This window comes from Uloborus diversus, chromosome 4, assembly GCF_026930045.1.
Source record: "Uloborus diversus isolate 005 chromosome 4, Udiv.v.3.1, whole genome shotgun sequence".
Classification (NCBI taxonomy): domain Eukaryota; kingdom Metazoa; phylum Arthropoda; class Arachnida; order Araneae; family Uloboridae; genus Uloborus; species Uloborus diversus.
The window spans coordinates 47,993,136-48,018,732 of NC_072734.1; the positions used below are offsets into that span (position 1 = coordinate 47,993,136).

Sequence of the window (25,597 nt, forward strand, 5' to 3'; positions counted from 1 at the left end):
TACCTGGAGCATAAAAAGGTAGAAGTCTGACTTTGCTCCTGTGCCTGCAGACCTTAGCTGAGCATAATGGAACGGCCTTCACGCCTTGGGTGACCCTACCAGGAGAAAACTCTCCCGACGTACTTTGCCCGTTCCGCCCAGGTACACTCCTCGCCACGTTGAGGCGGCCTGTAGGACTTGAGGGGGGATCTTCTCCTACAATATACAAAGCACATTTTGTGAAAATCCTTATGTGATTGAGAAAAAGAGATGCCATATATGAAATAGATGCACCAAATAAGTATAAAAGTCACTCATTACCGTGCAATCACTTTTTAATGACCCTCATTTTTCAGGTCTGTGTAATTTATGAAGTTATAACTTTTAACGTATAATAGTGCAACTTGATTACGGTATCACTATAAAAGTTCGGAACTGTAAAACAAGCAAACAACTATAACCTCCACAAAAGCAGCCCATACCACTTTTTCTTGTCACAACACAAAGTATAGATTCTGGCAACATGTTCCGACATAGTTCGTATAGCCGGATGCATGTATAAAAACACAGACACCCTATATTAGTCTTAAATATATTAGACTTACACAGATCCAATATTAGATTTAACACTGGTACAGACTTCTCATTACTAAAATGACATTAATCTGAAAAGAAAAACCCTCATTAGCAAGAGAATAACAATCCCTAAAAATCGCAATTAGATTGAGGACAATGATTTATAAATGAAATCGACTGTTTAGTTCACTGCTTATTTATGCATTCATAAGGAGGTGCGTCCCCCTGATTGAAAACACTCCGCTTTAGTTCTTAATTAAAGTAGTTAGTTCATTTTCTGTTTAAAAATTTAACTGTGTGTTACTTTGTATTTTGTGTTGTGTTAACGTTTTCCCATCGGCCAATGCTAATGAATTGTATGCATTTTCTAAAAATCTTTTATCTTAAGGTATCCATATAATTAAAAAAAAATGTGCGTCGTAAAGACACACAATATATGTGAAACATACATCTGTTATTTTTTTTTACATTTTGAACTCTCACCTCACCTGCACGTTTTCTCTCACGCTACGCCCTTGTTCTTTCTGCGCCTGACTTAGTTATGTTAACAACAAAATTTTATATCGAAAAAACTAAACAATATTCTTATCCGCTTTTAAATTGTGGACAGAAACAATGCAAAATATTGTAATTATGCAGTTACTAACGTTAATAAACTACTAATTTTAAGGCTGAACTTAAGCAATGTGGCTTACATATTTGAACAGATTACTTGACTTGAATCACAGAAATCTTCCAAAACCTGCATTATTTGAAAAGTTTAAAATGAACAAATATATGCTTGCTAAATTTAACAAATTACTTTCAGTCGTGAAATTAATTTGTTAAATTTATTAGCAAAACGAACTAGATTCACTATTATTTTTCGTTGCTTGTGGCAACAATTAAAAAACAACTACGTCATGGCAATCGCAAAAATGTGTTAAGGAATAGAATTTCAAAGTCCCCGCATAAAATATTTCGCTTCAAAAGCCCACGAAGTTACTACCGGCTCTATCAAACACCCATTTTTCTGCAAATTTTCTATGCATATTCAATTGTTGCCTTTCATACTGAATTCGCATAAGGAACATATTCTTCATAAACAATTATAGCATTCTCTCACAAATATATAATTGGGGAACTTGAAAAATTTAAAGGAAGGTGTTGTGCGATAATATTTCTCAACCATTTTGGAAATCATTTTTTCGTCTCCGGGCTTCATTATCTACTGGAAAATAAAGAAGTTGAGAATAGTGATAACAATGAAACAGATAAGACAGTTTTGAGTTTACAGTCCACTTTTCTGCCTGAAAGCAATTGCACCTATCTCGACTGTTTTCTCGCAGGAATAAAACGTCTTAGAAATACAGAGGTATACTTTTAGGTTTAGTTTTATCGCAACTATTTTCTAAAAATCCATGATGTTATTAATCATCGACTGTCAACAAGGGCCATTTAGTTATAGATTCGATTTACGCGTTTCAACACCTTAAAGGTAAGAAAGACAATATGTTGTTATGGGATTATTTCTTTTACACTTATTCAGGCTCATTATGTATCTATCAAATACAGAGTTATTGCTACATGAAACTAGTACAAATTTTTGCTCTTTCAAAATAAATGGTATTTTTAAAGGAGTAAAAATCTTGTTTTATGTTCTGAAACAACTTTTTAAAGCTACGAAATGCAGGTATTTAAAATGTTCCTGTTTGCACTTCGAAGTATAGTCCATCGCAGAATTGTAGTCGCTCAGGGGAAGAATTAAAAGCATCAAATCCGTAGAAGGAGAGGGCAGTAAAGGTGATAAGCAGATCAAGATTTCTAGAATGTGCATCGTAACGCGCGGTTCGGCGGGCGTTTTCAGCTAAAATTTATTTCTCAGTGTGAACAAACAACGATGCTTCTCGAAAAATTCTTGTTTCATCAATACTTGGTTAAGGACCTAGACTTCTCTTGTTTTCAACCAGTTTGATTTGAACTTGTTTAAGGACGAGCGCCAACAATCCTGAGTTGCAGTATACTGAGGTTTCATCATAGTTCTGTGTTTTTACTCCTTTATCACGTTCCGTTTTACTGCACGTTCAGATGCCAGGAAAAACATTTACATTAAGTTTGGAAGAGTCATTCTCTATTACAACTGGCCATCACAAATATAGGTAAAAACGAGCTGATGTGTGCATTACATAACTTCCTTTTACTCCAATTTAATTATAATAGTGCCTCGGAGTAAGCAAAGAAACATTTTAAATATTTTCACCCCAAGTTTGTTGCGAACCGAAGCAAAGAAAACGTTTTATACAAATAAATTATCCCAATTTGTATATATTGGGAATAATATATTATATATTCCCAATATATACAAATTTCCCAATACATATCAGTTTTAATTTGATTCAATGGTTAACTCTCTAAATATGGCCAAATAGAAACTAGATTATATATATATACACTGGTGTGCAAAAATTAAGGACGAGACAGTTTTTTCTATATAACTTTGTACAAATGCTTTCCAAATCAACACATTTAATACCGTAAGATCCCCAATACGTAAGGACATGTGTAATGTAAGCAACACTTATTAAAAGAGAAATCAGAGGGATAAAAAGAAGCTTTATTGAAAAAGTAGCATGGAGCGCAATGCGACTGAAGGCCGAAACATCCCTGTGATGGGTGTCCAGCAAGAAACATCCGGTCTTTAGTAGGGGATATGATCTCCCCCGACTGCTGGGCAGGTTTCACAGCGTCTGCCCATGCTGAGAATGAGGGTGTCAATGAGTTGTTGAGGCATTGCTGCCCATTCGTCTTGCAGCGCCAATCGGAGCTCCCGAATCGTTACTGGTGGTAAGGTACGAGCTGCCAAGCGTCTGCCTAGAAAATCCCATACATGCTCGATGGGATTGAGATCCGGAGATCGTGCCGGCCTATCCTACGTTCAATATCCTCACTCTCTAAGAGCTCTTTGGCAGCTACTGTGCGATGACATGGTGCATTGTCGTCCATGAAAAGGAACTGCGGACCCATAGCGCCTCTAAAAGGACGCACATATGGAAGAAGAGTCTCGTTACAATAACGAGTCCCGTTGACTGAACCTGCGTCGAAGATGTGAAGGTCTGTACGACTACCAAGCATGATGCCTCCCCAAACGAGTACACCGCGACCTCCATACTTGTCCCTTTCAATGATGTTCGAGGGATGATTGCCGGCTTCCCCGCTCTCTCCAGATGAGTATGCGATGAGAATCGCTACTCAGACTGAATCTGCTCTCATCTGTAAAGAGTACTCGTCTCCATTCATTCTCTCTCCAATTCCGGTGTTCCCGGCACCACAGAGAACGCCTTCTCCGATGGGCAGGCGTTAGAGGTACACACCGTATAGGGCGTCGTGCAAACAGACCACCACCGTGCAGTCTTCTGGCCACGGTAAAACGCGATATCGGTCGTCCAGTCGCCTGTGTCGTGTGTCTAGCGATTTCTCCCGCTGTCTGCCGCCTGTTTCTTCTGGCCTGTAAGACAATATACCGGTCATCTGCGGGTGTGGTTCCTCGTGGACGACCACTACTGAACCCCCGGATAGCTGTTCCTGTAGTTTGAAATTGTCTCCAAAGTCGTCAAACGATGCTGTGAGCAATTCCGAACTCTGCAGTCACACTTGTCACACTGCGGCCTTCCTCCAACTTCCCAGTGATTCGACCTCGGGTAAAAGCATCCAGATGTCGTCTAACAGATTGATTATTCGCCATTTCTCCCTGAGGCAGCAACTCGGTGTGATTTTAACTGCTATACGGCGTGCAATCTCATTGCCAGAAATACTGATCTTACACAGACAACATGCTTTATAGATCACTCAGATAACTCAGATACTCCCCCATTACGTCTGCCTGCAGTGTATACTAGTGGCACCCGCACCGGTTTTGCCCGTAATAGAAAAATTAAAATGTCTTTTGGTTCGATTGTATATTTACAAATAATGTACGGTGAATTTTCTCGCCAATAGAGTTGTGCTCATGTTACGGTTCCACGTTATGATAATTTCGTATCTCGCCAAAAGACTGGCAATATATCGTCAAGTGTCCGACAAATCATAATACCACTTGAGTTTGCATTGAAATTAACAATGATTTTACTTTAAAAAGATGTAAAAGATCTCTTTGGAACATCCGAATCCAACCAAAAGGGGAAGCACACAACTAGACATCACTAGGAGTCTACGTACCAAATTTCAACTTTCTAGGACAAACCGTTTTTGAGTTATGCGAGATACATACGCACATACATGCGTACATACGGACTTCACGAGAAAACTCGTTGTAACTAAAGCGGGGATGGTCAAAATGGATACTTCAGGCGTCTATACGTTCTTAGGCATATATCCACGTGTGGTCGCGTTGAAAAAAAGCTCAATATTCATTTGGGGGCGAGCAAAATGGAAATGAAGACCGATTTTTGAGTGAAAGTTTTTTTTGCGAATACAATACTTGCTTTTTTGTAAAAGGAAGTAAAAACGGTGGTATGTGAACAAATTTTTTTTATTGCCTTATTTTTCAAAAAAGTTAACCAATTTCTAAGCTCAAAGACGTCCCTATGACTGAATATTGCTTTCTTTCTGTCATGAAAATTTTTGAGATTAAAAAAAATGTCTTCAATTAATTGTTCACATGTGCTCTTAGTGAGGGCCACATGTTAATAGGCCTAGGTACATATGAACACGATAAAAAAATGCTGGACAAGCATCATATTTCAAACAAAAATCTCTTTCAAGTGAAATACACAGTCCAGTCACATTAATGTGACCACCACGTACTTTCCACGTCAGAGTTAAATAACCAATCACAGAAGGCAAGTGGCAGCACAGTGCAGTTGAGCGTATATAAAGGGTGTGTGAGGGCTTCGGAAAACATTTCAATCGTTGGCGTAATGCAGAAACGAAGCGATTTATCCGACGTCCAAAAAGGGCATGATCATTGGCTTTCGGACCAAGGGTGGAAAGCTAGAATTTGCACGCCAGTACAGCAGCTGGACGTCCACTCAGTGGCGACAGGTAGCGTTTTCAGATGAATCGCGTTTTATGCTCCATCGGACAGATGGACGTTGGCGTATAAGGCGTGAAAACTCTGAAAGGAACCACCCTGCAACCATTGCCGGAACGGTCCAAGCTGGAGGCGGGAGCATTATGGTCTGGGGAATGTTTTCCTGGCATTCTCTGGGTTCACTGATCATTGTGGAAGGCACGATGGATCAATACAAGTACGCATCTGTCCTTGCGGACCATGTCCACCCCTACATGCGCGTTGTTTTTCCTCAGGATGATGGCATCTTCCAGCAGGACAATGCGAGGTGCCATACAGCTGCCAGTGTACGTGCGTGGTTCGAAGAGCACCAGGATGAGTTTACCGTCCTCCCCTGACCAGCAAAACTCACCTGATTTAAACCCAATCGAGCATTTGTGGGACCATCTCGATCGAGTTGTTCGCGCCATGGATCCTCAACCGTGTAATCTAGCGCAGCTGGCCACGGCATTAGAGTCGGCATGGCTCAACATCCCTGAAAACATCTTCAGGGACCTAATTGACTCTCTTCCTGCACGTCTCGCAGCAGTCCGCTCTGCGAAAGGTGGTTATTCTGGCTTTTGACTGATGGTCACATTAATGTGACTGGACTGTGTATATACGTATATACCAATTACATTGAAGGCTTTGCAACTAGTTTTAATAATTGTTCAGTAAGTTTGCCATTAAAAAAAATATATTTTCCCCCAAATATATAACTCTGCTCACTACCAAATTTTGAAGTCTCGCAGCCTGTTCAGATCACTAGATAGACCAAGAAGAAGAAAAAAATATAACTACGTAGTAAAAATTGTTATATAAAGATTATTTTTATTATATGTTGCTTTTAAGCTTCATATAGAGCGATAATGTATTTAAAATGATTTTAAATGTCAGTTTCTAATTAAATAAAAATATTTTGCGTCTTTTTATTCCCTGTCAGTATTGTATAATACTTCATTGTTGATTACCTATTTGGTAACAAAAAAAAAAAAAAAAGATAAATAAATAAATATTCAATAATAATAAATAACGATAAATTTACAAACTGAGTGTAGAAAAATAATAATTATTAATGCAAATTATTTAACGCCTTTAGTATCCTACAATAATAATAATATTACTGAGAGGATACGAGAACTGTTCAGATGTGCCCCTACATATTGCGTTTAAAAATGTCCCGTCACCTACCTTAAAACTAACTCGGAAAAATAGAAAAAATATTTTTAAAACTCCATAGTAAACAGTAATAAATTTACTTGAAGGTTCATATAATGATTAGCAATAATTAAGTTTAGCTAATCAATTAGTTTAAAATATGTTTTCACGTGAAAAAGACAGTGATAAATTTATATACAACACCAGCTGAAAAAAAGTTGTCCCCACAAAAAACTTTAAATTGTTCATTGCTAAAAATAACTAAACATAGCAATTAACATTGCTACAATATGTATGGGCATTTTCCTTCGTCAACTAAACTCGCTTTTCTTTTTGCAGTTTCTTTTTTAGTCGCTGCTGTTCGAGCCGAAAACAGCATAAGAGTTTCCCGAAAGGATGCTTAAGCTAAGTGTGATTGAGAGAAACCTACTAATCAACAAATTAACTGGTGCTATTATTTTTCTTGCGATTGCGACGACTGGATTTTTCTATTTCGTCATTGGCGATAATTGGAATGCTTCTATATGGTGTTTCCTTCTAGGTAAGGAGCAATAGTATTGTAGTGCAATAAATTCCCTTTCAGACGGAATTTTGAAATACTTAACCAAAAATGTTTTTATTTTGTAGACAGTGTACTATGGTAAAGAGCATTTTATAGACAAAATTTCAAGTTTATAGGTGAGAAATTAAAAGAGTTATGCCACGTCCAATAATCCGGGCGTATGTTATTGAAATACATATTTTAGACAATAAAACAACGAAACATCAAACAAACTTCATTGTAAAATATTCTCTAAACAATAATAAAACATAATATAAGCATTTGAAATGATTAATGAAAGATTATATATTTTTAAAAAATAAGAAACCCCCCCCCCCCTCAATTTTGCGACGAGAATCCGTGGTTGGGAAAACGATTTCTTCTTAATGTTGTCAATCTCAAAATGAAAAATTCTTGGACAGATAATAATAAGCAAACTGTAAAGAGTTAACTACGAAAAAAATCGAGTAATTTATTCAATTAATAAATGATTAGCAGCTGTCTAAAGTTCATGTCCGGTATACCAGACGCCACGTCTGAAAGGGTTTTAATGGCGGCAATGAGAAGCAAGGGGCCGTAAGTGAACTCTTTAAAGTTTGAGTAAAACGCTTTTAAAATTCTGGTCCTAGGTAGCCTTTCATTGAATTTATTTCTGAATTATGCTATATAGTATTACCTACCAGGACAACTTGAAGTATCTCTTCCCCCAACGCAGAGGAGAGGTTCTCTTACCATTTGCACGGGTTATCTCCAAATTTTTAATTTTATCATTTCATCCTTTTGCTTCTTTCTGCCTCCGGATTTATTAAAATCTGAATGAAATAAAATCAACTATTGATAGTTAATCGAGTCTTTTCCCTTATGTCATTTCATTGTGTAAAAGTTAAAAGTGTTGGAATTTACTTCTGATTAGTTTAAATTTTAGTGTCAAAAAATATAAATAAGTACGTATTTTAAAATTTCAGTCGGGCATTTCACAATGTTTTTGTTCCGAAAAGATTAAGAAATTTGGAAAAATCTTCTAGTCTGATATAAAATAGGTTATCTTAGTTGGTATGGTTGATTTTTACTCAAACTTATTGAGTAAGAAAAAACAAATCTAGATTTTGAATACAAGTAGGATAATGTGGGGCAAAGTTAAATAGTTAAAAGACATCTTACTTTTTTCAAAATGAACAATTTTTAATTTTTTTCTGAAAATTATTGTACATAAAGAAGAAATAATATATTTTATAATAAAACTTGCATTGAAACAGTATTTTTAATTTTTGATAATAAATTCGCACTTTCAAAAAAAAAAAAAAAAAAAAAAAAACGAAAATTTTCACTTTTCTTTTATGGGGAAAAGCGAAAAATAAAATATTTTCTAATGAAATATTTTCTACTCAATCATTAAAGATATCTCTTATCAAATAAATGAGTAAATAAAAGAGTGAATAAACAGATGAAAAGGAAATGAAACAATGAATAAATAAATAAATGAGTAAGGTAATAAATGAGAAAAATAAATCAGTTAATAAAATAGTGAATGAATAAGAAAATTAGTGAATGAATGAATAAATATAGGGAAATTATTGGATTATTAAATGAAGGAATGGAAATTAAATAATTAATAAATGAATACGTAAGTGATTTGATAAAATATTGAATAAGTAAATGAAATGAACGATTTCACTTTGCCCTATCCACTTTGCTCTTGGGAAACTATACAAAGCATTTTAAATACAAATAAGCCTGATATCAAGCAAATAAACACTGCACTGAATATAATTAGGTCTCAATTAATACTTAAAACGTTAATAATAAGAATTTTATCATTCAATAACAACAAAAATAATTTTTGACTTACAACAAAATATCATAATATGAGTAAATAATTCATTTTTGAAAATTGCTTGTATTATCACATTCTTAAATATTCAGAGGTATTTTTTTATTGACTGGAATAGACTATATGTGTTAATACACAATTGAAATAAAACAAGCTAGGTGGCGCTAAAAGCAGAGTAAATATTTCACCATTTCACTTTCCTCCGTTATTTCACTTTGCCTCACATTCCCCTACTTTATGAAAAAAAATCCTTGTAGTAACTATTTTTAACTATTTTTTTTTATGGAAAGTAGACTGAAAAGAGACTTTTCATTTTGAATCCAACATATAATAGGTTTTAAAACTAACAAAGTACCCTAATTGCAATAATAGCTGTTACATATCCTGTGAGGTCATTAATCGTTGTAAAAATAACAATTTATTACTTTTAATTATTATTTTGCATAAGTCCAGCCCTTGAGAAGGCATGTATTTTTTCTCGTATTGAGAGGCGAGAAACTGTTTAACCAATTTGTTTACTTGATTTCTTAATTTTAATTTGTTGTTCTTATATTTTGTGCTCTTTTCTAAAAGTCTTGTTTGCATATGTATATAATCACTTACACGATTTCTGTATAGCGTTAGTATAATGTCCAAAACGCTGCTGCATTGGAAATTAAAAAAAAAAAACACAAAAAAAAAACGAGCTGATGTGTGCATCACATGACTTCCCTTTACTCCAATTTTAATGTCATTTTCCCATTATTGGCAATTTTAATATGATTCAATAGTTTACTCTCTAAATATCACCACCAGTGGCCAAATTAAAACCAGATTTAAAAACGAAAAAATCGCCAAATTTGTCGCCAAGTTGGCGACAAAACTTGGCGACCAAAAGATTGGCGATATATCGCCAAGTGTCCGCAAAATTATAACACCACTTGAGTATACATCGAAATTAACAATGATTTTCCCCCAAAAAAAGGGCAAAAGACCCCTTTAGAAACACTCGAATGCAACCAAAAGGGAAGGTGCACAACTAGACCCCACTAGGAGTCTACGTATCAAATTTCAACTTTGTAGGACATACCGTTCTTGAGTTATGCGACATACATACGCACATCCGCACATACATACATACGTACATACGGAAGTCACAAGAAAAGTCGTTGTAATTAACTCGGGGAATGTCAAAATGGATATTTCGGGTGTTCATACGTTCTTAAGCACTTATCCGCGTGTGGTCGAGTTGAAAAAAAAAATTCAACATTAATTCGGAGGTTAGCAAAATGGAAATTAAGGCCGATTTTTGAGTGAATTTTTTTCGCAAATATAATACTTCCTTTTTTTGTAAAAGGAAGTAAAAAGTGTAATAGAGTTTACATAATGTATATTTTTAAAATTAACTTCGAAAATATTTTAAAAAAGTACTATTTAAAAAAATGAACTCACGAAAAAATAAGAACATTGTTATGCTGCAAAGTTGCGTTATAATCTCTGCAATAATTACATGCAAATAGGGTGAGTCGATGCAAAAAAATAATTTTAGGGAGCAAAGATTTACTTTCGTTCTGTTAAATTTTCATATTCGTTTTAGATGTAACCTGCTTTTCTGTGCTGTACTTCAATTTTCACATGTTACAAGATAAGCTGCAGAAGTTCACGAAGTTGACTTTCACCATCATAAAGTTCGTCGCTCTTATGCTTTCCCTTGTTGGACTTGTGTGCACCGTGACGTATACAATTATAGCTGCAATTAGAGAAGAAAGTAAGTTTAAACCATTATTTATTAATGATTTTTTTTTTATAATTAAAGTAGTCATTTAGGTCAAATTTGATACATACTGCCTCTGGTTTTAGTATCCCACTCATGCTTTAAGAGTACTATAGTATATTTATTAACACAAATTAACGAAGAACTCCTAAAGTATTGCATAGTTACATAAAATACACCGCCAGCTCAGTCATTCCATCCGAGGACTGCAGTTTCGGGCTTTTTAGCACTCATCAGCCTGGAATAGGAATCACATGAGCTGGCGGCGAAAAATCTTTTAAGGGAGCCAAGAGAGCCAAACAAACTGGTAGCTAATGCAGAATTAGCAAACCAGATGAGCGACCGCAACAATGGTGAGGTTCAACTCAAAGATTGATGGCAAAGCTAAGGTATGTGATTCCTATTCCGGGCTGATGAGTGCTAAAAAGCACGAAACTGCAGTCCTCGGATGGAATGACTGAGCTGGCGGTGTATTTTATGTATTTCTGCCTTAGCCCTGGCTTTAGGGCGGTAACTTACTTCAAAATATTGCATAGTTACCAGAAATTAAGTACACCCCAATCAGTGGCGATTTTCTAGTATGGAGTTCATTTAAAATAGAAAAACTAATAGTAAACAATTCACTGTATGGTATTAATCGTATTTTCTATTTTAGAATTTCATGAGCAACGCTACTATTTTGCAGCAATTGCTTCAGCTGGATCGTTTTTCTGGTCATCTGTGTTCTTTTTTGACACGAGGAAATATGAACTCTGCGCCGAATATTTCTGAACAGTTTTATAATTTAAGTAGTAATGTACTATATTATATTATATTCAATCACTAAGTAATGTAACGTTGTAGATATTATATACATTACATGCAGAAATTGTATCGGTTTTTAATAAATATATGCCACTGATACAGAAAACACTTTTTTAAAACATCGAAAAATTTATTTTTGTTCTTGGGGCGCCCACATGGGGAGCAAGTGGCGGTTCAAGCCTCGCCTTAGAAATGAAAACTTCCTTGCCTTTAGTACTCTTTTCTTTGCGAAAATGTAAAAACATTTCTTCTCCAGCCATTAATGAATACGTTATAAAAAATGTTAAATTTTAATAACTCAAATCTGCCCTGAAATCGGTCTATGTGGAAAATATCCTGCTAAAACCATGGGGAAACTATCTGACCCCCACCCCCTTTTGAAATTTCGCATATGGGCACCCATGGTTCTTGTGGATCTACAGGTAATTTTCGTTGAATTCTTAAAGAGTTTGAAAGCATTTTCTTTTCATTCGTAGTTTTCTAACCATAAATGATTAGTACAGTGAATACAATTAAATAAAATACTTTTAGCACTTTGACTTGACCTCGGAGAGATTGGCGAATTAATTGGCGAGGGGACACAGCACTTCATTTCGTAATAGGTTGGATCCGCGAGAACGCGCAATCGTTAAAGTTTTTTTATTCGTACGATCTCGCTGATCCTACCTATTACAAAATGAAGCGGTTCATTTTCGCTTCCAGCTCATTCACCATTCGGGGCCGCCCAGAGTCAAGGTGGGCTCCTTGTCAGTTGTGTTTTCGGACTCTCCTCTCTCCATAAAACTTGTAAAACTTATCCCACCAAAAACATTCTGTAAAAAACTAGCCAAGTCTCGATGGAGCTGTTTGTTTATCTCTAAAAAGTAATGAAATCTAAACAAAGTCATGACAAGTCGAAGGTTCCTTACTGCGATTTCTTTATTGTTATAGTTAATGTTGTGTGACTTGGCCGTTAAACATTCTTTATACGTTAGTGGGTACAAGTCAATTTTGTTTACACGTTTTCCAAGTGGCAATTTTCCATCGTCAATGGGTAGTGGTTCTGGCGACAGATTGGTGCAATCGTGTCATGGAGCACCTGGTTTTGTACCCTTGTGTACCCTTTAACGGCCAAGTCACACAACATTAACTATAACAATAAAGAAATCGCAGTAAGGAACCTTCGACTTGTCATGACTTTGTTTAGATTTCATTACTTTTTAGAGATAAACAAACAGCTCCATCGAGACTTGGCTAGTTTTTTACAGAATGTTTTTGGTGGGATTTCACTTCTTTTTGTAGAAACATTTAATTTGTGTAATGTTCGAGTAGACTAAAGCTAGGCTAGATTAAATTAGAAGATGTGTCCCACTACGCTGGACTTTCGAAATGACAATCGATTTTTTGATGTACCAATAGTAGAAGGGGGCATTACCATATCTGAGACCAGCTGAGGGTTCTTCATTAGATACTTCATACTTTCGATTTTTGACATCAAATGAAGCGGCCCACAAAGTTGAATATTTTTTGTAAAGGCGGTTAGCCTAGTTTTTATAGTTTTCCCTTTATGTAGTCATCAAACCCTAACTCTGTACCAAATTTCACCTCTCTGAGTTTATGGGAAGTACTAGTTCTATTTTGATGATCATGAGTGAGTGAGTGTCATAAATGCGAAACTTTGCTTTCGCTTAACTTCGGAACTAAATGACCTACAGACTTGAAATTTCGGATTTTAAGTATGTGATTATAGCTTACTGGATGACGAAAATTTCTGCTTTCTGGTCTCATCAGAAGGTTCTCAAATAGGGGCCTGAAAATGCGACGAAATGGTTCCAGTAAAGATGGTACGGCAGTGTTTGCTTCGCGCTCGACTTGGCGGGGGCACTGCCGTGCCCCCAAATACTGCTCTGATTCAGTGCCGTGCTCTTAATAGGGCCGGGTCCCTAGATTCCGATTAGGCTAACATGGCCTCTTGTCCACTCTCTACAACGTCTCTCCGCGGTCAAGTTATCCCTTTCAGACGTGGCGTCCGGTATACCGGACATGAACTTTAAACAGCTGCTAATCATTTATTAATTGAATAAATTACTCGATTTTTTTCGTAGTTGACTCTTTACAGTCTGCTTATTATTATCTGTGCAAGAATTTTTCATTTTGGGATAGACAACATAAAGAAATAGGGGTTGGGAGAAGGGGACTGGCTCATTTTCCCAACCACGGATTCTCGTCGCAAAAACGAGTTTTTTTTTCTGATTTTTTTAAAAATATATAATTTCATATTAATCATTTCAAATGCTTACATTATGTTTTATTATTGTTTAGAGAATATTTTACAAAGAAGTTTGATGCTTCGTCGTTTTATTATCTGAAATATTTATTTCAATAACATATGCCCGGATTATTGGACGTGGCATAACTCGTTTAATTTCTCACCTATAAACTTGAAATTATGTCTATAAGATGTTCTTTACCATAGTACACTGTTTACCAAATAAAAACACTTTTGGTTAAGTATTTCAAAATTTCGTCTGAAAGGGATATACAGGGGCAGGTAATGTTCGAACGTTTGAACTGAAAAATGATGCTATTGTAAAAAAAAAAAAAAAATGAAATAAAAAAGCTTAATGCATTTGTACGAGGCAGGTTGCCTGAAGAAGAAGAAACCCTTATTATACAGAGTGTTTCAGTTAACTGTTTCAGAACTTCTAAGAGGGGTAGAATACATCGTGACAACTCGAAATCATGTAGCAATGTGGGGTCAGAAATGCTTTTCTGAAGCGGTGATGTACACAGAAGCATCGTAAAGAAAAGAGAACGTTAGTAAACAATATTAGTAATAATATGTCAAAAAGCAAAAGGTACATGGGTCCAAATAAGTGTTCGAACTTTTTTCAACTGGTTACAATGCACACCTCACATCTTCGGCGCATGGACCTCGGAACAGTCTGGAATACTCCCGGTTTACCAAAAATTTCTCGCGTAGGGAAAGCATTTCTGACCCCACATTGCGGTATGATTTTCAGATGTCACGATGCACCCTAACCTTCTTTGGAGTTTTGAAACAGGTAGCTGAAACACCATGTATAGATGCTACAATTAACCTATAACTACGGTTTGCGTTTGCTAATTCTGAATTTTCAGATAATCAGTTAATGCTTTATTTTTACTTCTTTCTGTATCCAAAATATAAAAAAAAGCATTGAATTTGAAAGTTTTTAAAATTTCGACTTTTGACGAATAAGGAAGTTGCAACCTATTAAATGTTCATATTTTGACTATTGGATATTGTTAATTGACCCCCAAAACTAAAAAATTCACCATCGCCGAATTTTAAAACACCGTGATTGATTTTTTATGAATTTTTAAAAATCCACGCGCAAAAGTGCGCTCTTCTGAAACGTCACGAGCTTGCGTCACAGGGCACTAATGGGCAGCCTTCCGCCGAAGATCCCTTGTTTTCGCTACGGACATTTTGAGCGCGCTGATATTTTTATTTTTAAGAAATTCAATAATCCTTTTGAACACACTATGGAGGCCGGATTCGTTAAAGCACAATCTAATAATCTTCCTCCAGTAACATCAATGATGGTATTCGAATATTTCCGAGAGGATGAGAGGTTTAATGATCCAGAAACGCGAGGAGTTAAACGCGAGGAGGTAAGCCTTACGTTTCGTTTTTCGTCTTCGAAGCCAACTGCGCGTCCTTCGGCTTCTCCCGCGGCGGAAGAGCGCATGACGTCACTTCCTGTGCCATTTGACGTCACAATAGCTTGGACTTTAAAAATTAATTTTAAAAAAAACTACTTATCGTATCGCAAAAAATTTTTCACCTATGATGTTCATACATGTTACTTTATCATATAAAAATAAAATTGAAAAATCGAAAACTTCCCTATTAACACATTTTGTGGCTAGTTGAATCCACTTTGACCATTTTTTTGGGAATCTCCGTCTGTCAACACAAGGAGGAAGATTAACCCCGTACTTCACAAGGCTCTTTCTGTGAGGAATGTGGGAAGTTACCAAAAACATGCAACTTTTCTCGAGAGCCTTAAAACACGAACATAAGAGTAACAAAAAAAAAGTAGCAGTTCAGTCAAGAAAAATTCCCAGTTGAGAAAGTCGGTAAGCGTAAATGGTGTTTTCCCATTTAGTCCAAAAATTATTTTAAAAAAAATTAACAGCAAAAAGCAAAACAGCGAAAACTACATTAGATATTTCCAGGAGGCATATAAGCTACCTTTACTCCTGTTCGGTAATAGGAAAATTTCAGGCCCTCTCATTGGCTTATCCGAGTGTCAATCAAAGCATCTAAGCTGTGACGTACTGCAATGTTGCTAGTCGTCTCTTGCAATGTTTCATGTTTGTAATCTGCTAAATACGAATAAGCATTTGCAAATGAGATCTTTAATTGAATGTTGCTGACAAAAGCAGCATTGTTATTTCCAATCAATTTCATCCTTTGCAAAACAAATGAAAACTTTTATTGAGAAGTTATACTTCGAAATAAAAATAAGTGGCGACATCTTTAAGCAAAAAATGTATGTTTTACGACATCGTTTTAATTTAAATTGAGGTTATTTTTTAAAATAATTCTCACGGTAAATTATTTTGTTGATGGAAAAGCGAATTCCGCAATTTTTTATATTCTTAATGATATTTAATGCAATTTTAACAGCTCTTCTTAAAGAAATGATCACCATTTGAGTTACTATAATAAATACTTCTAGTGAATAATTAAATACATAATAATTTTTAATATAATTTTTTCTTGTGCCAGTTTATTTATAGCTAATTTCTATTGAATATGAGTTAGTATCCGAGAATAAGACTTCCAATTGAATATTGAGCGAGTCTTGCGAACACATCCTTCTTTTCTCATATTAATTTCATAACTCATAAAATAAAATAATGATCTGCTTAAAAAAAAAAAAAAAACAGGTAAAATACATAATTAAACGAATAAATAGCATTATCTTTAAGCAAAAAATGACGCTTTTGAAGAAGGTACTATTGGAGCTCATTTGTCAACTAATTCTCAATGTAATATTTTAAAATTAAGCAGCGAATTCTTTATCTTTTAATATTCTTCATAATATTTAAAGTTATGTAAAAAGGAATAGGCAATTTAAACACTTGAATGAAATAATTGAAAATAACACTAAAAAGCAATGTTTTTTAATGTAAAATTATATATCTGTTATTTCAAGTCAAATCACTTTCAAGTCAAACTTTCAGAAATCGCACCCTTTGACACCTTAGATTCATTTATTATTTTGAAAAAAATTTATCACGCACAGTTGATAAGGCAATTCAAGAGAATTTCATGCAGTTGCATTTACTAATTAACTTAAAAACATTTTGGGCAAAAAAAGTTTCACAAAATTCTAAAACTTGGAAACTCAACCATTTTTGAGACAATTTTGAAATCAATGTATGACTTTTAATGTATTGTAATAAATACAACTAAATATTTTAGATTGGGCCCATGAAGAGATCAGCAGCTGCTAAATATTTTCAGCAAAATTAGCAAAAAAGTTTTCCTTTTTATTATTATTATTATTATTTTTTTTTTTGCTGTACTGCTGATACGACCTTCGTGGTTTCATGAACAGTTCTGAAACCATTTGAATGTAATCATTCAAATACATTAAATATCATACATTGATTGAATTTTTTTTTAAAGTATTAAAAAAATTGAATTTAAAATCTTGTGAAAATATTTCTTTTTTTTTTTTGAAAAGTGTCGAAACTTTAAGTTGTCTTTGAAACAAGCTGCTTTACAACTCTGTGTTTCTCGTAGAGCTTGAGAAGTTGAAAATTAGGGTAAGCATACTTTCATAATTTGCATTATTTTCCTTGACGTACGTATTTTATCAATAAAAGTGTGTGTGTGTGTGTTACAAAACTTCTTTGGTTCTGAATCGTTTTGAAACTGTTTTATGAAAATGCAATTTCTCTTCATATGATGTGGAAGAATTATTACTTTAATAATACCATGGCTTTCTAGTCCAGTCACATGTACTTGAAAACCAACGGGGAACTAATCATAATTTATTCATATTGAACTCACATAAAAATGAAGTAAATATTGTAAAACAGATGTACATAATATATCAGCCAGATACAATGTGAAACAATAGATATAGCAACGAGAAAGAAAAGTTATACGATTAACAATTTATTTTATATGCACAAGAGCAAATTATATTAGAAATTAGCATGTATAAAATTATTCAAAATAAGTATTTGTTATTAACTTAAATGGTAATCATTTCTTTAAGAAGAGCTGTTTAAATTGCATTAAATATCATTTAGAATATGAAAAATTGGGGAATTTGCTTTTCCATCAACAAAATAATTTACCGTGAGAATTATTTTAAAAATAACTTCGATTTAAATTAAAACGATGTCGTAAAACATGCATTTTTTGCTTAAAGATGGCGCCACCTATTTTTATTTCGAAGCATAGTTTCTCAAAGGCAGCTTTGATTTGCTTTGCAAAAGATGAAATTGATTGGAAATAATAATGCTGCTTTTGTCAGTAACATTCAATTAAAGATCTCATTTGCAAATGCTTATTTGTATTTAGCAGCTTACAAACAGGAAACACTGCGAGAGACGACTATCAACATTGCAGTACGTCACAGCTTTGAAGCTTTGATTGACACTCGAATAAGCCAATGAGAGGGCCTGAAATTTTCCTATGACCGAACAGGAGTAAAGGTAGCTTATATGCTTCCAGGAGAGAATATCCTATCAGACTTTTATAACGTAGGTGACCTTTCTGCAAATATACAGTTGCGTTATACTTCACTCTAGTGAGGAATTCCTTGCTTCTCTAATAGCGTAAATAAAAATGAGAAGGAACATTATTATCACCTAAAACATTTTTCAGTAATTTAAGGTTTTTATAAACAAAATCTTTTCTGTTAAAAACAGTTTTTATTCTGTTGATTTCATTAATAAATATGTTACGAAGAATTTTCATGGTTCAAAAATTTTTTAAAATTTTCGACGAATTTATCGATGTAAAAATTAACCAAATATGCGCTGTAGGTGTAAACATTAAGCTTTTAGAAACGAAAACAGTACAAAAATATTCAGGGAAAACATAAATTACCAAGAAACTTTTCTTAAGACATTGAGTTTCACGACAAGTTTTCCGTAACACATTAATTAAAGAAATCAACAGAATAAAAACTGTTTGTAACAGAAAATATTGATGCATAAAAACCTTAAATTACTGAAAAATGCTTTAGATAATAATAATGGATAATAGTAAGGTCTTCCATTTCTATAAATACCTCCGGGTTCAATTTGAAAAAAAAAGTTCTTCGCAAGAATCAAATGTTTGTCCAAGAATGATTCAATCATTTCACTGCATATCTCATCGTTAAAGTTGTCACGTTTCTTTCACTTCACTTCTAACTTGTTTCTTTCTTTTAAAATTCATCGTTCTGGAATTCTTTTCACCCTTCTACTGTCTGAATTGATCACCGAAAGAATTTATAAACCTCCTCTTTCTAAGGCACCTTTTCATTTCTTTTGGAGTATTCTTTGTTATGATTGGCTCCGCAGTAAAACCTTCAGAAATAACGAACATTCATTTGTGCTTATATTACTGTGCCGTCGAACAACTTTAACAATTTCAGTTTTAAAGAGATGCATTGATTACGATATTTACTAAAAAAACGACAACATTCTTTTTATAGTAATTCAATTTTAATTTTGGAAAAGGTAGTTAAATTATGCAGCATGCGAAAGTGACCGGAATTTTTTTCCTCAAAACGGTGCGCTTTTGAATTTAAGGCAACAAAATGCTGAGCATTAAAAAAACCCTAAAAAAAATGTACTTATTACAAAAACAGAAATGAACAGATTAATTCATATTTCAATAGACACACTTATAATAATACACTTAATCGATTACTGTTACCATAATTAAACCTAATCTGAAAACTTTGACAAAGAAAAGGGTTCTGTTTTCGATTTTCGTCTCTCAGACCAGTGTTGTCAGATGAAACGTTTGGAAAAGAGCCAAAACTACTTAAAATTAGCCAAAAATAACCGACACTTGTGAAAGCTCCGCCAGTTTACGATAATTTGAAAAGTTTCAAATGTATAACCCCATATGAATATTTGCAATAAATTTCCCGTAATTTTACTCACAAAACTTTTTAGCTGACATAATTCTTACTTTGATATTCTTTTAATTTATCAAGTGTGTGATTTTTGAAAAAAAACCTAATAGGTTAATTTTTTTACCGGATATGGTAATCATTTTCTACATACTGATCTACTAATCACGTGGTTATGCTTACTGTGCTTGATTGCATGATTACTGTCGGTTTTTCACTTATGTGACTAACTTGATCGCCGCTCTATATTTTATCATCTGTGCTCAAGGCTCTAACCCTTTTCTTTCTTTTTTCAGTTTTCTCGATTTGATTTCTAACTTTCAGACATTTCTGCTTCCCAATACAATGTGTGGGAAAAACGGGACTGGCTGCCTGAAAATGGGATTGCCGCGATCAAAGCAGGATTTATGGCCCCCTTAATAATGCGACATTTTAATTATTTTTTTTTAAAATTCGCCAGAATAAAACTAGAATTATGAGTTATCATTTAATTAACTCTTTTAAAATCTTGAACTTGATTTGAATGGATTAATGTTTAAATTGGATGGTTCTAAAATTTCTTTCTTGAAACATTCTTTTTGTAAACAGATACGTATTTTGTAAACATTTAATTATTTACAATTAATGAACACAGATATAACGACTCGTTCATATCTGTATAATAACTTAATAAATTCAACCTAAAAATACACCAATACTTTAATCTATATACATAAATGGCTATTTCTGTATGTAAGGATGTCCGTGGTAAATTTCAAAACGACTGGAAATATTTTAACCAATTTTTCACCACAGATAATAACTACATTATCAGGAAGCAACATAGGCTATAATTTATTTCTAAAAAACTTAGTTTAAAAAAGTTATTGTGGAAAACAGGAAATTTCATGTAATTTCCCCCATTGAATGATTAAATACAAAACCCATTGTTACAAAACTTCGTTGATTTATAACAGCAATATTAATAGTAATCATAATGAAAATTTTGAATCAAGGCTTCTTTGGAGCAAGCATGACATTTATTGCTTTATTAGGATTTTAATCCTCATCTATATACTTAAATGGCTACTTCTGTATGTAAGGATGTCCGGGGCATACAGTAAAGAAATTGCATAGAGAGGCCCCGCTATACTAAGAAATTGAAGCCGGAAGTTGTTCCGCTGCATCCCAAGATCCTTAACTTCTTGCTAAATATCTTGAAATGCATTTCGATTCAAAACATTCCATTACTGGATTTCAGTTGGTAGTTAAATTAAACTTAGATACTTTTGCAACTTTATGAAGCATGTTTTTGAGATCGCATTAAAACATGAATTAAAATGCAAAATAATCCGACAGCTAGTTGATTCGGTTTCTTTGTGAGATTGGTGAAAACCATTCTCACGAAGCGACCATGTTATCATAACCCCGCTCATCATTGCACCGCTGTATCCCATAATTCCGGCTTCCATTTCATCTCCTTTTTACCATAGACGGGACCTCTGTGTAAATTTCTTTACTCTGTGGTCCGGGGTAAACTTCAAAACTACTGGACCGATTTTAACCATTTTTTCACCACAGATAGCTACATTATCAGGAAGCAACATGGGCTATAATTTATTTCTAAAAATCTTAGTATAAAAAAGTTATGATGGAAAACAGTAAATTTCATGTAATTTCCCCATTGAATGATTAAATATAAAACACATTGTTGCAAAAATTCGTAGCAATTTTTGTAACAGCAATATTAATAGTAAACATAATGAAAATTTTGAATCAAGGCTTCTCCGGAAGCAAACATGAATTTAAAGTAATTAAAATATTTGGAAACTTTACTTTTTGCACACTTGGGAAAACAAAATAGAGAGCCCTTTTTTGTATGTGTGTACTATTTAATTAAATTAAGCGCAAGGTATTTTTAGTGATCTTTGTTTTTGTTAGTTCATATTTTGGAAATTCTTCAAATTTTTATATGCTTAAATGTTGTGTTTTCGTTTCTAACTGAATACCATTTTGTTATTTATACTTATTGCTATTTTGCTTTTATGGGTAAGGAAGCAGTTCGATTTTTAATCACGTCAAAGCAGTGTGTTTGGAGTTCTTTCAGTTATAAAAGAAAAAAAAAAAAACGGATAAAAGTAGAGATTCTTTCTCACAATTATTACTGACACAGGCAGTGCCGGGTAACGGAGAAAAAAATTTAAAAAATGAACAAATACATTATAAAATTCAAAAACCCCGAGATTCGAACTTCACCAAGCATTTCTCAAGAAATTAAGAATCTATACAAACAAAACAGAATATATATATATATATATATATATATATATATATATATATATATATATATATATATATATATATATATATATATATATATATATATATATATATATATGTATGTGTGTGTGTGTGTGTGTGTGTGTGTGTTCCCTATACAAATCCCCAGTTAACGTCGGATCCCGACCAAATTTGGCAGGGAGGTACTTGGGCACCCGAGAAGGAACGTAGTGGGGTTTTCGAACGCCAAAAAGAACCGAACCGTTCGGAATTTAATTTTAGGACCCGAAAATGGCATTAAATGGCTCTTTCTACCCAAAATAATTACCCGAATCCGACCAGTTCAATTTTGGCGCCATTCGAAAGCCCTCTAAAAATATCTATAGGGTTTATTCATTTCCTTCGAATAGCAAAAAAAAAAAAAGGCCGTAAAATTACCGGAAAAAATTAAAAAGCATAATTAAGCCTAATAGAATAGAAAATTTATGTCCAAAATATATCGTTTGCACGATGTCATTTTATATTAGCGTGAAAACAACTCAGAAGGCTGCCACTTTTTTTTCCTCGACTGTGACTAAATAAAATTTTGTTTTTGTTTTGAGCTAAAAATACTTATTTTCAAACTTTAAGTAAAAATACAGTGATTATTCAGCTGTACCACTGTGGCCCTACTAGTCCTGGCCCCACAATATAGTCCCGGAAAAATTTTTAGGTTCAGAGATTTTCTCTTTAGAATCTTGATCTGTAGGTGTTCTAATGCGAGAATATCTTGGGTAGACATGTTAAATCCTGCGCGAAATAATTTTACAGGCCATCAAAGAAAGCGGCCATTTTGGTTCATTTGCTCATTACGTTTTTCGCAACTGGCGTACCTACAACTTTACTTTTAAATTTGAACTGCAGTTTTTGGAGTCTAGGAAGTCAATTAATGTATTAATTATGTCATAAAAGCCGCTCTAGCTGTTTCTACAATTTTACGTGTAGATATCTCTGACATTTGATGTTGAATATTCTGATTACTAAAAAGTGTTAAAATTAATAAATAATCCAAAATGTTCATTTTAAACACGTATTTATCACATACATGTTTCTTCAACAACACTATAAACGAAAAATACAAGATTATTTACTTAAAAAAAAAGGTTACGATCTGTTTTTGCATTGCATGTTATTGCACTACGACGGACGTCTGCATCATTTGATGCCGCAACCACTCTTTTTGAACCATTTTTATCAGCCCAGTCTATGCGTGGAATAATTCATAGATCTGCATCTTATAAATCTAATTAAGCTCTTCAATGATCTGTCTCAAATCTCCTATGAAAAGTATTACAGATTGCTTGTTCATTAACTGTTAAACCGCAAGAAATAGCTGAAAATGTAACATTTTTGGACATTTCTGCTATTTCCTTGCGTGCTAGTTACTGTAAGTTTTTCTTATTTGATACTGAAGACCAGAAATTTTCTACCTGCATAGATACTAGTGTTTTTCTGTCAATTACAGCAAGGTTTGTTGTGCCCTTAGTTGGTTCTCTTCTCATCCTTTAAGAGTACTTCACAAAATGCTGCAAATAACTATCGAACACAACATGAAGTTCATGAAAAGAGCATACAGAAATGAATCCGCGCAGAACATTGCTGATAACTTTGTCAAAAGTTTTCTTTATTTAGCGGACTTGTGACATGAAATATCTAACGAGTGCAGTTTTTATAGGGGATACTTTGCTAATTAAAAAATGTTCTGGCAACAGATATTTCTGTAATCTAGCTTGGTAGGTGAATCACCATCACCAGGGGCGTGAAAAGGGGGAGCGGGAGAAGAGAATCCTGTTGACCCGGGCCTGAGCCTGAAGGGGGCCCAATATTTTTAAAACTAGGAGTGAAATATATGGGTAAATAATATGGAAGGGGGCCCGGAAAAGTCATTTGTGACGGGCCCCAAAATTTCTGTGCACGCCCATGACCATCACATAATCTGTTCGTTGGAAACAAGTCGTGAGCTAAAATATTTTAATGCATTCTCCCCTTTCTTTCGCTATTTCCATGTCTCTGCACTCTTGTTAAAGTTGATTCTTTTCCATTAGCTTAGAAGTGATATTTTATGAAGAACTCTGTGCATGGTAGGTTGACTTTCGAAAGTAAATCAGACAATTTTTGAAACAAACTGTATCCAGTTTAAACTGGCGGTACTGTTCTAATCAATGATTCATGATATTCATGGTGCTGAGAAGGCGAATCTTGACACTACCATTCACAAGTTGTTTAGTGAGAAAGCTGTCAAGTTGCCCTGTTTCAGAAATCTCATAGGGATTTATATGTTGAAAATCAACAAGTCTTTTGACATTTTCATCGAAATACTGGCTACAATTGCCTATAAAAAAAATGATGCGGGACACTCTCACAGTGATCCATTAAGTGAGAACTAGTAAGACCACGAAACACATTGCATATCATTAAAATTTCATGATACTCAAAATGCCACTCGGCAACATACTTTTTCTCGTCTGCCTTGCAATTTCTCCGGCACTTTTCTGTGACCGTTGAATCGTTTCTCCCAACTTCACCTCTGGTTTCAATGAATTGAATTTACCATTCTATTTTTTAACAACAAATTTACATTGAGGGAATTTTTCCTACAGGTAGGGATACTCATTTTCTAGCGTCCGTATCCTCTAAGTACCATGTTGCATATAGTGGATAAATGATGCAATCAAATATACGAAAGATTGGAAAGAGTAATTCAACATTCTGATCGTATAATTTGTAATTTTCTTCGTGATCATCAATAATGAAGTGTTTTACAAGTGATACCAGTGAACGAAACACTTCCCAATACCTGCAAAGTTCCGATTTGTCACTACATCCTTTAACAAAAACTCAATCTCTGTTTTAAAGCTTTCAATAGTTGTGCTTAGCGATTGAATCATTATTTGACTTTTTTCCTCATCCTTTGAGCCAAGAGCATCCTGAACCATCTTTACTCGCTTAGCAGAACTTCTCTTCACGTCTTCTTGTGAGCTACAAGCAGCAGCAAGTACTTTTGGAGATGTATGTCTAGAAAAAACCAACAAAGATTCATTATTTCTTTCGGAAGCACACAAAAGAATGCTTTACGTTGTTACGAGAAATAATTCTATTTCATTAATATAAACCAATGCATTTTCATCTACATTGAGCATTAATTCTTTTATTTCTGAAAGAATAAATCCATGCCCAGAATTTAAGAGGCTTTAATATTTCTTTTTCCTTTTTAAACAGTTCAAATTTTAAGGATAGATGTTGCGCAGACTGTGTGTTGGTTTCTCGCTCATGCTTTCGAATATAAGAACTTATACAGTTTGGATGTGCATATAAACTCGCAGCAGAAACATTCATATTGCTGTTTCCGTCAAAACTTCGTCTTGATTTGGACCTCCTTCAGAAATTTCTGATTTTTATAAAACATTGTTTTCACTTTCAAAATAACTTGTCCGTGCATTTTTTTCTACCATTTTGTTAGCGTTTCTCCTCGCGTGTATTTCTTGTAGCACTAGTTTCTGCAATGACACAC

General features: G+C 34.2%; 1 protein-coding gene across 1 annotated transcript; it reads left to right on the forward strand.

The window, feature by feature from the left end:
* The first annotated feature begins 1,856 nt into the window (after window positions 1-1,856).
* On the forward strand, window positions 1,857-11,754 carry LOC129221473 (uncharacterized). Its single transcript, XM_054855953.1, has 4 exons — window positions 1,857-2,032; window positions 7,079-7,280; window positions 10,688-10,858; window positions 11,520-11,754. The coding sequence occupies exons 2-4, from the start codon at window positions 7,136-7,138 to the stop codon at window positions 11,633-11,635; spliced, it is 432 nt and encodes a 143-aa protein (XP_054711928.1). The 5' UTR covers window positions 1,857-2,032; window positions 7,079-7,135; the 3' UTR covers window positions 11,636-11,754.
* The last annotated feature ends 13,843 nt before the right edge of the window (window positions 11,755-25,597 follow it).

Coding starts and splice junctions, on each gene's coding strand:
- LOC129221473 (XM_054855953.1), top strand. CDS start 7,136: ATGCTTAAGCTAAGTGTGATTGAGAGAAACCTACTAATCAACAAATTA. Junction 7,281..10,687: donor TATATGGTGTTTCCTTCTAG/GTAAGGAGCAAT, acceptor TATTCGTTTTAG/ATGTAACCTGCTTTTCTGTG. Junction 10,859..11,519: donor AGCTGCAATTAGAGAAGAAA/GTAAGTTTAAAC, acceptor TTTCTATTTTAG/AATTTCATGAGCAACGCTAC.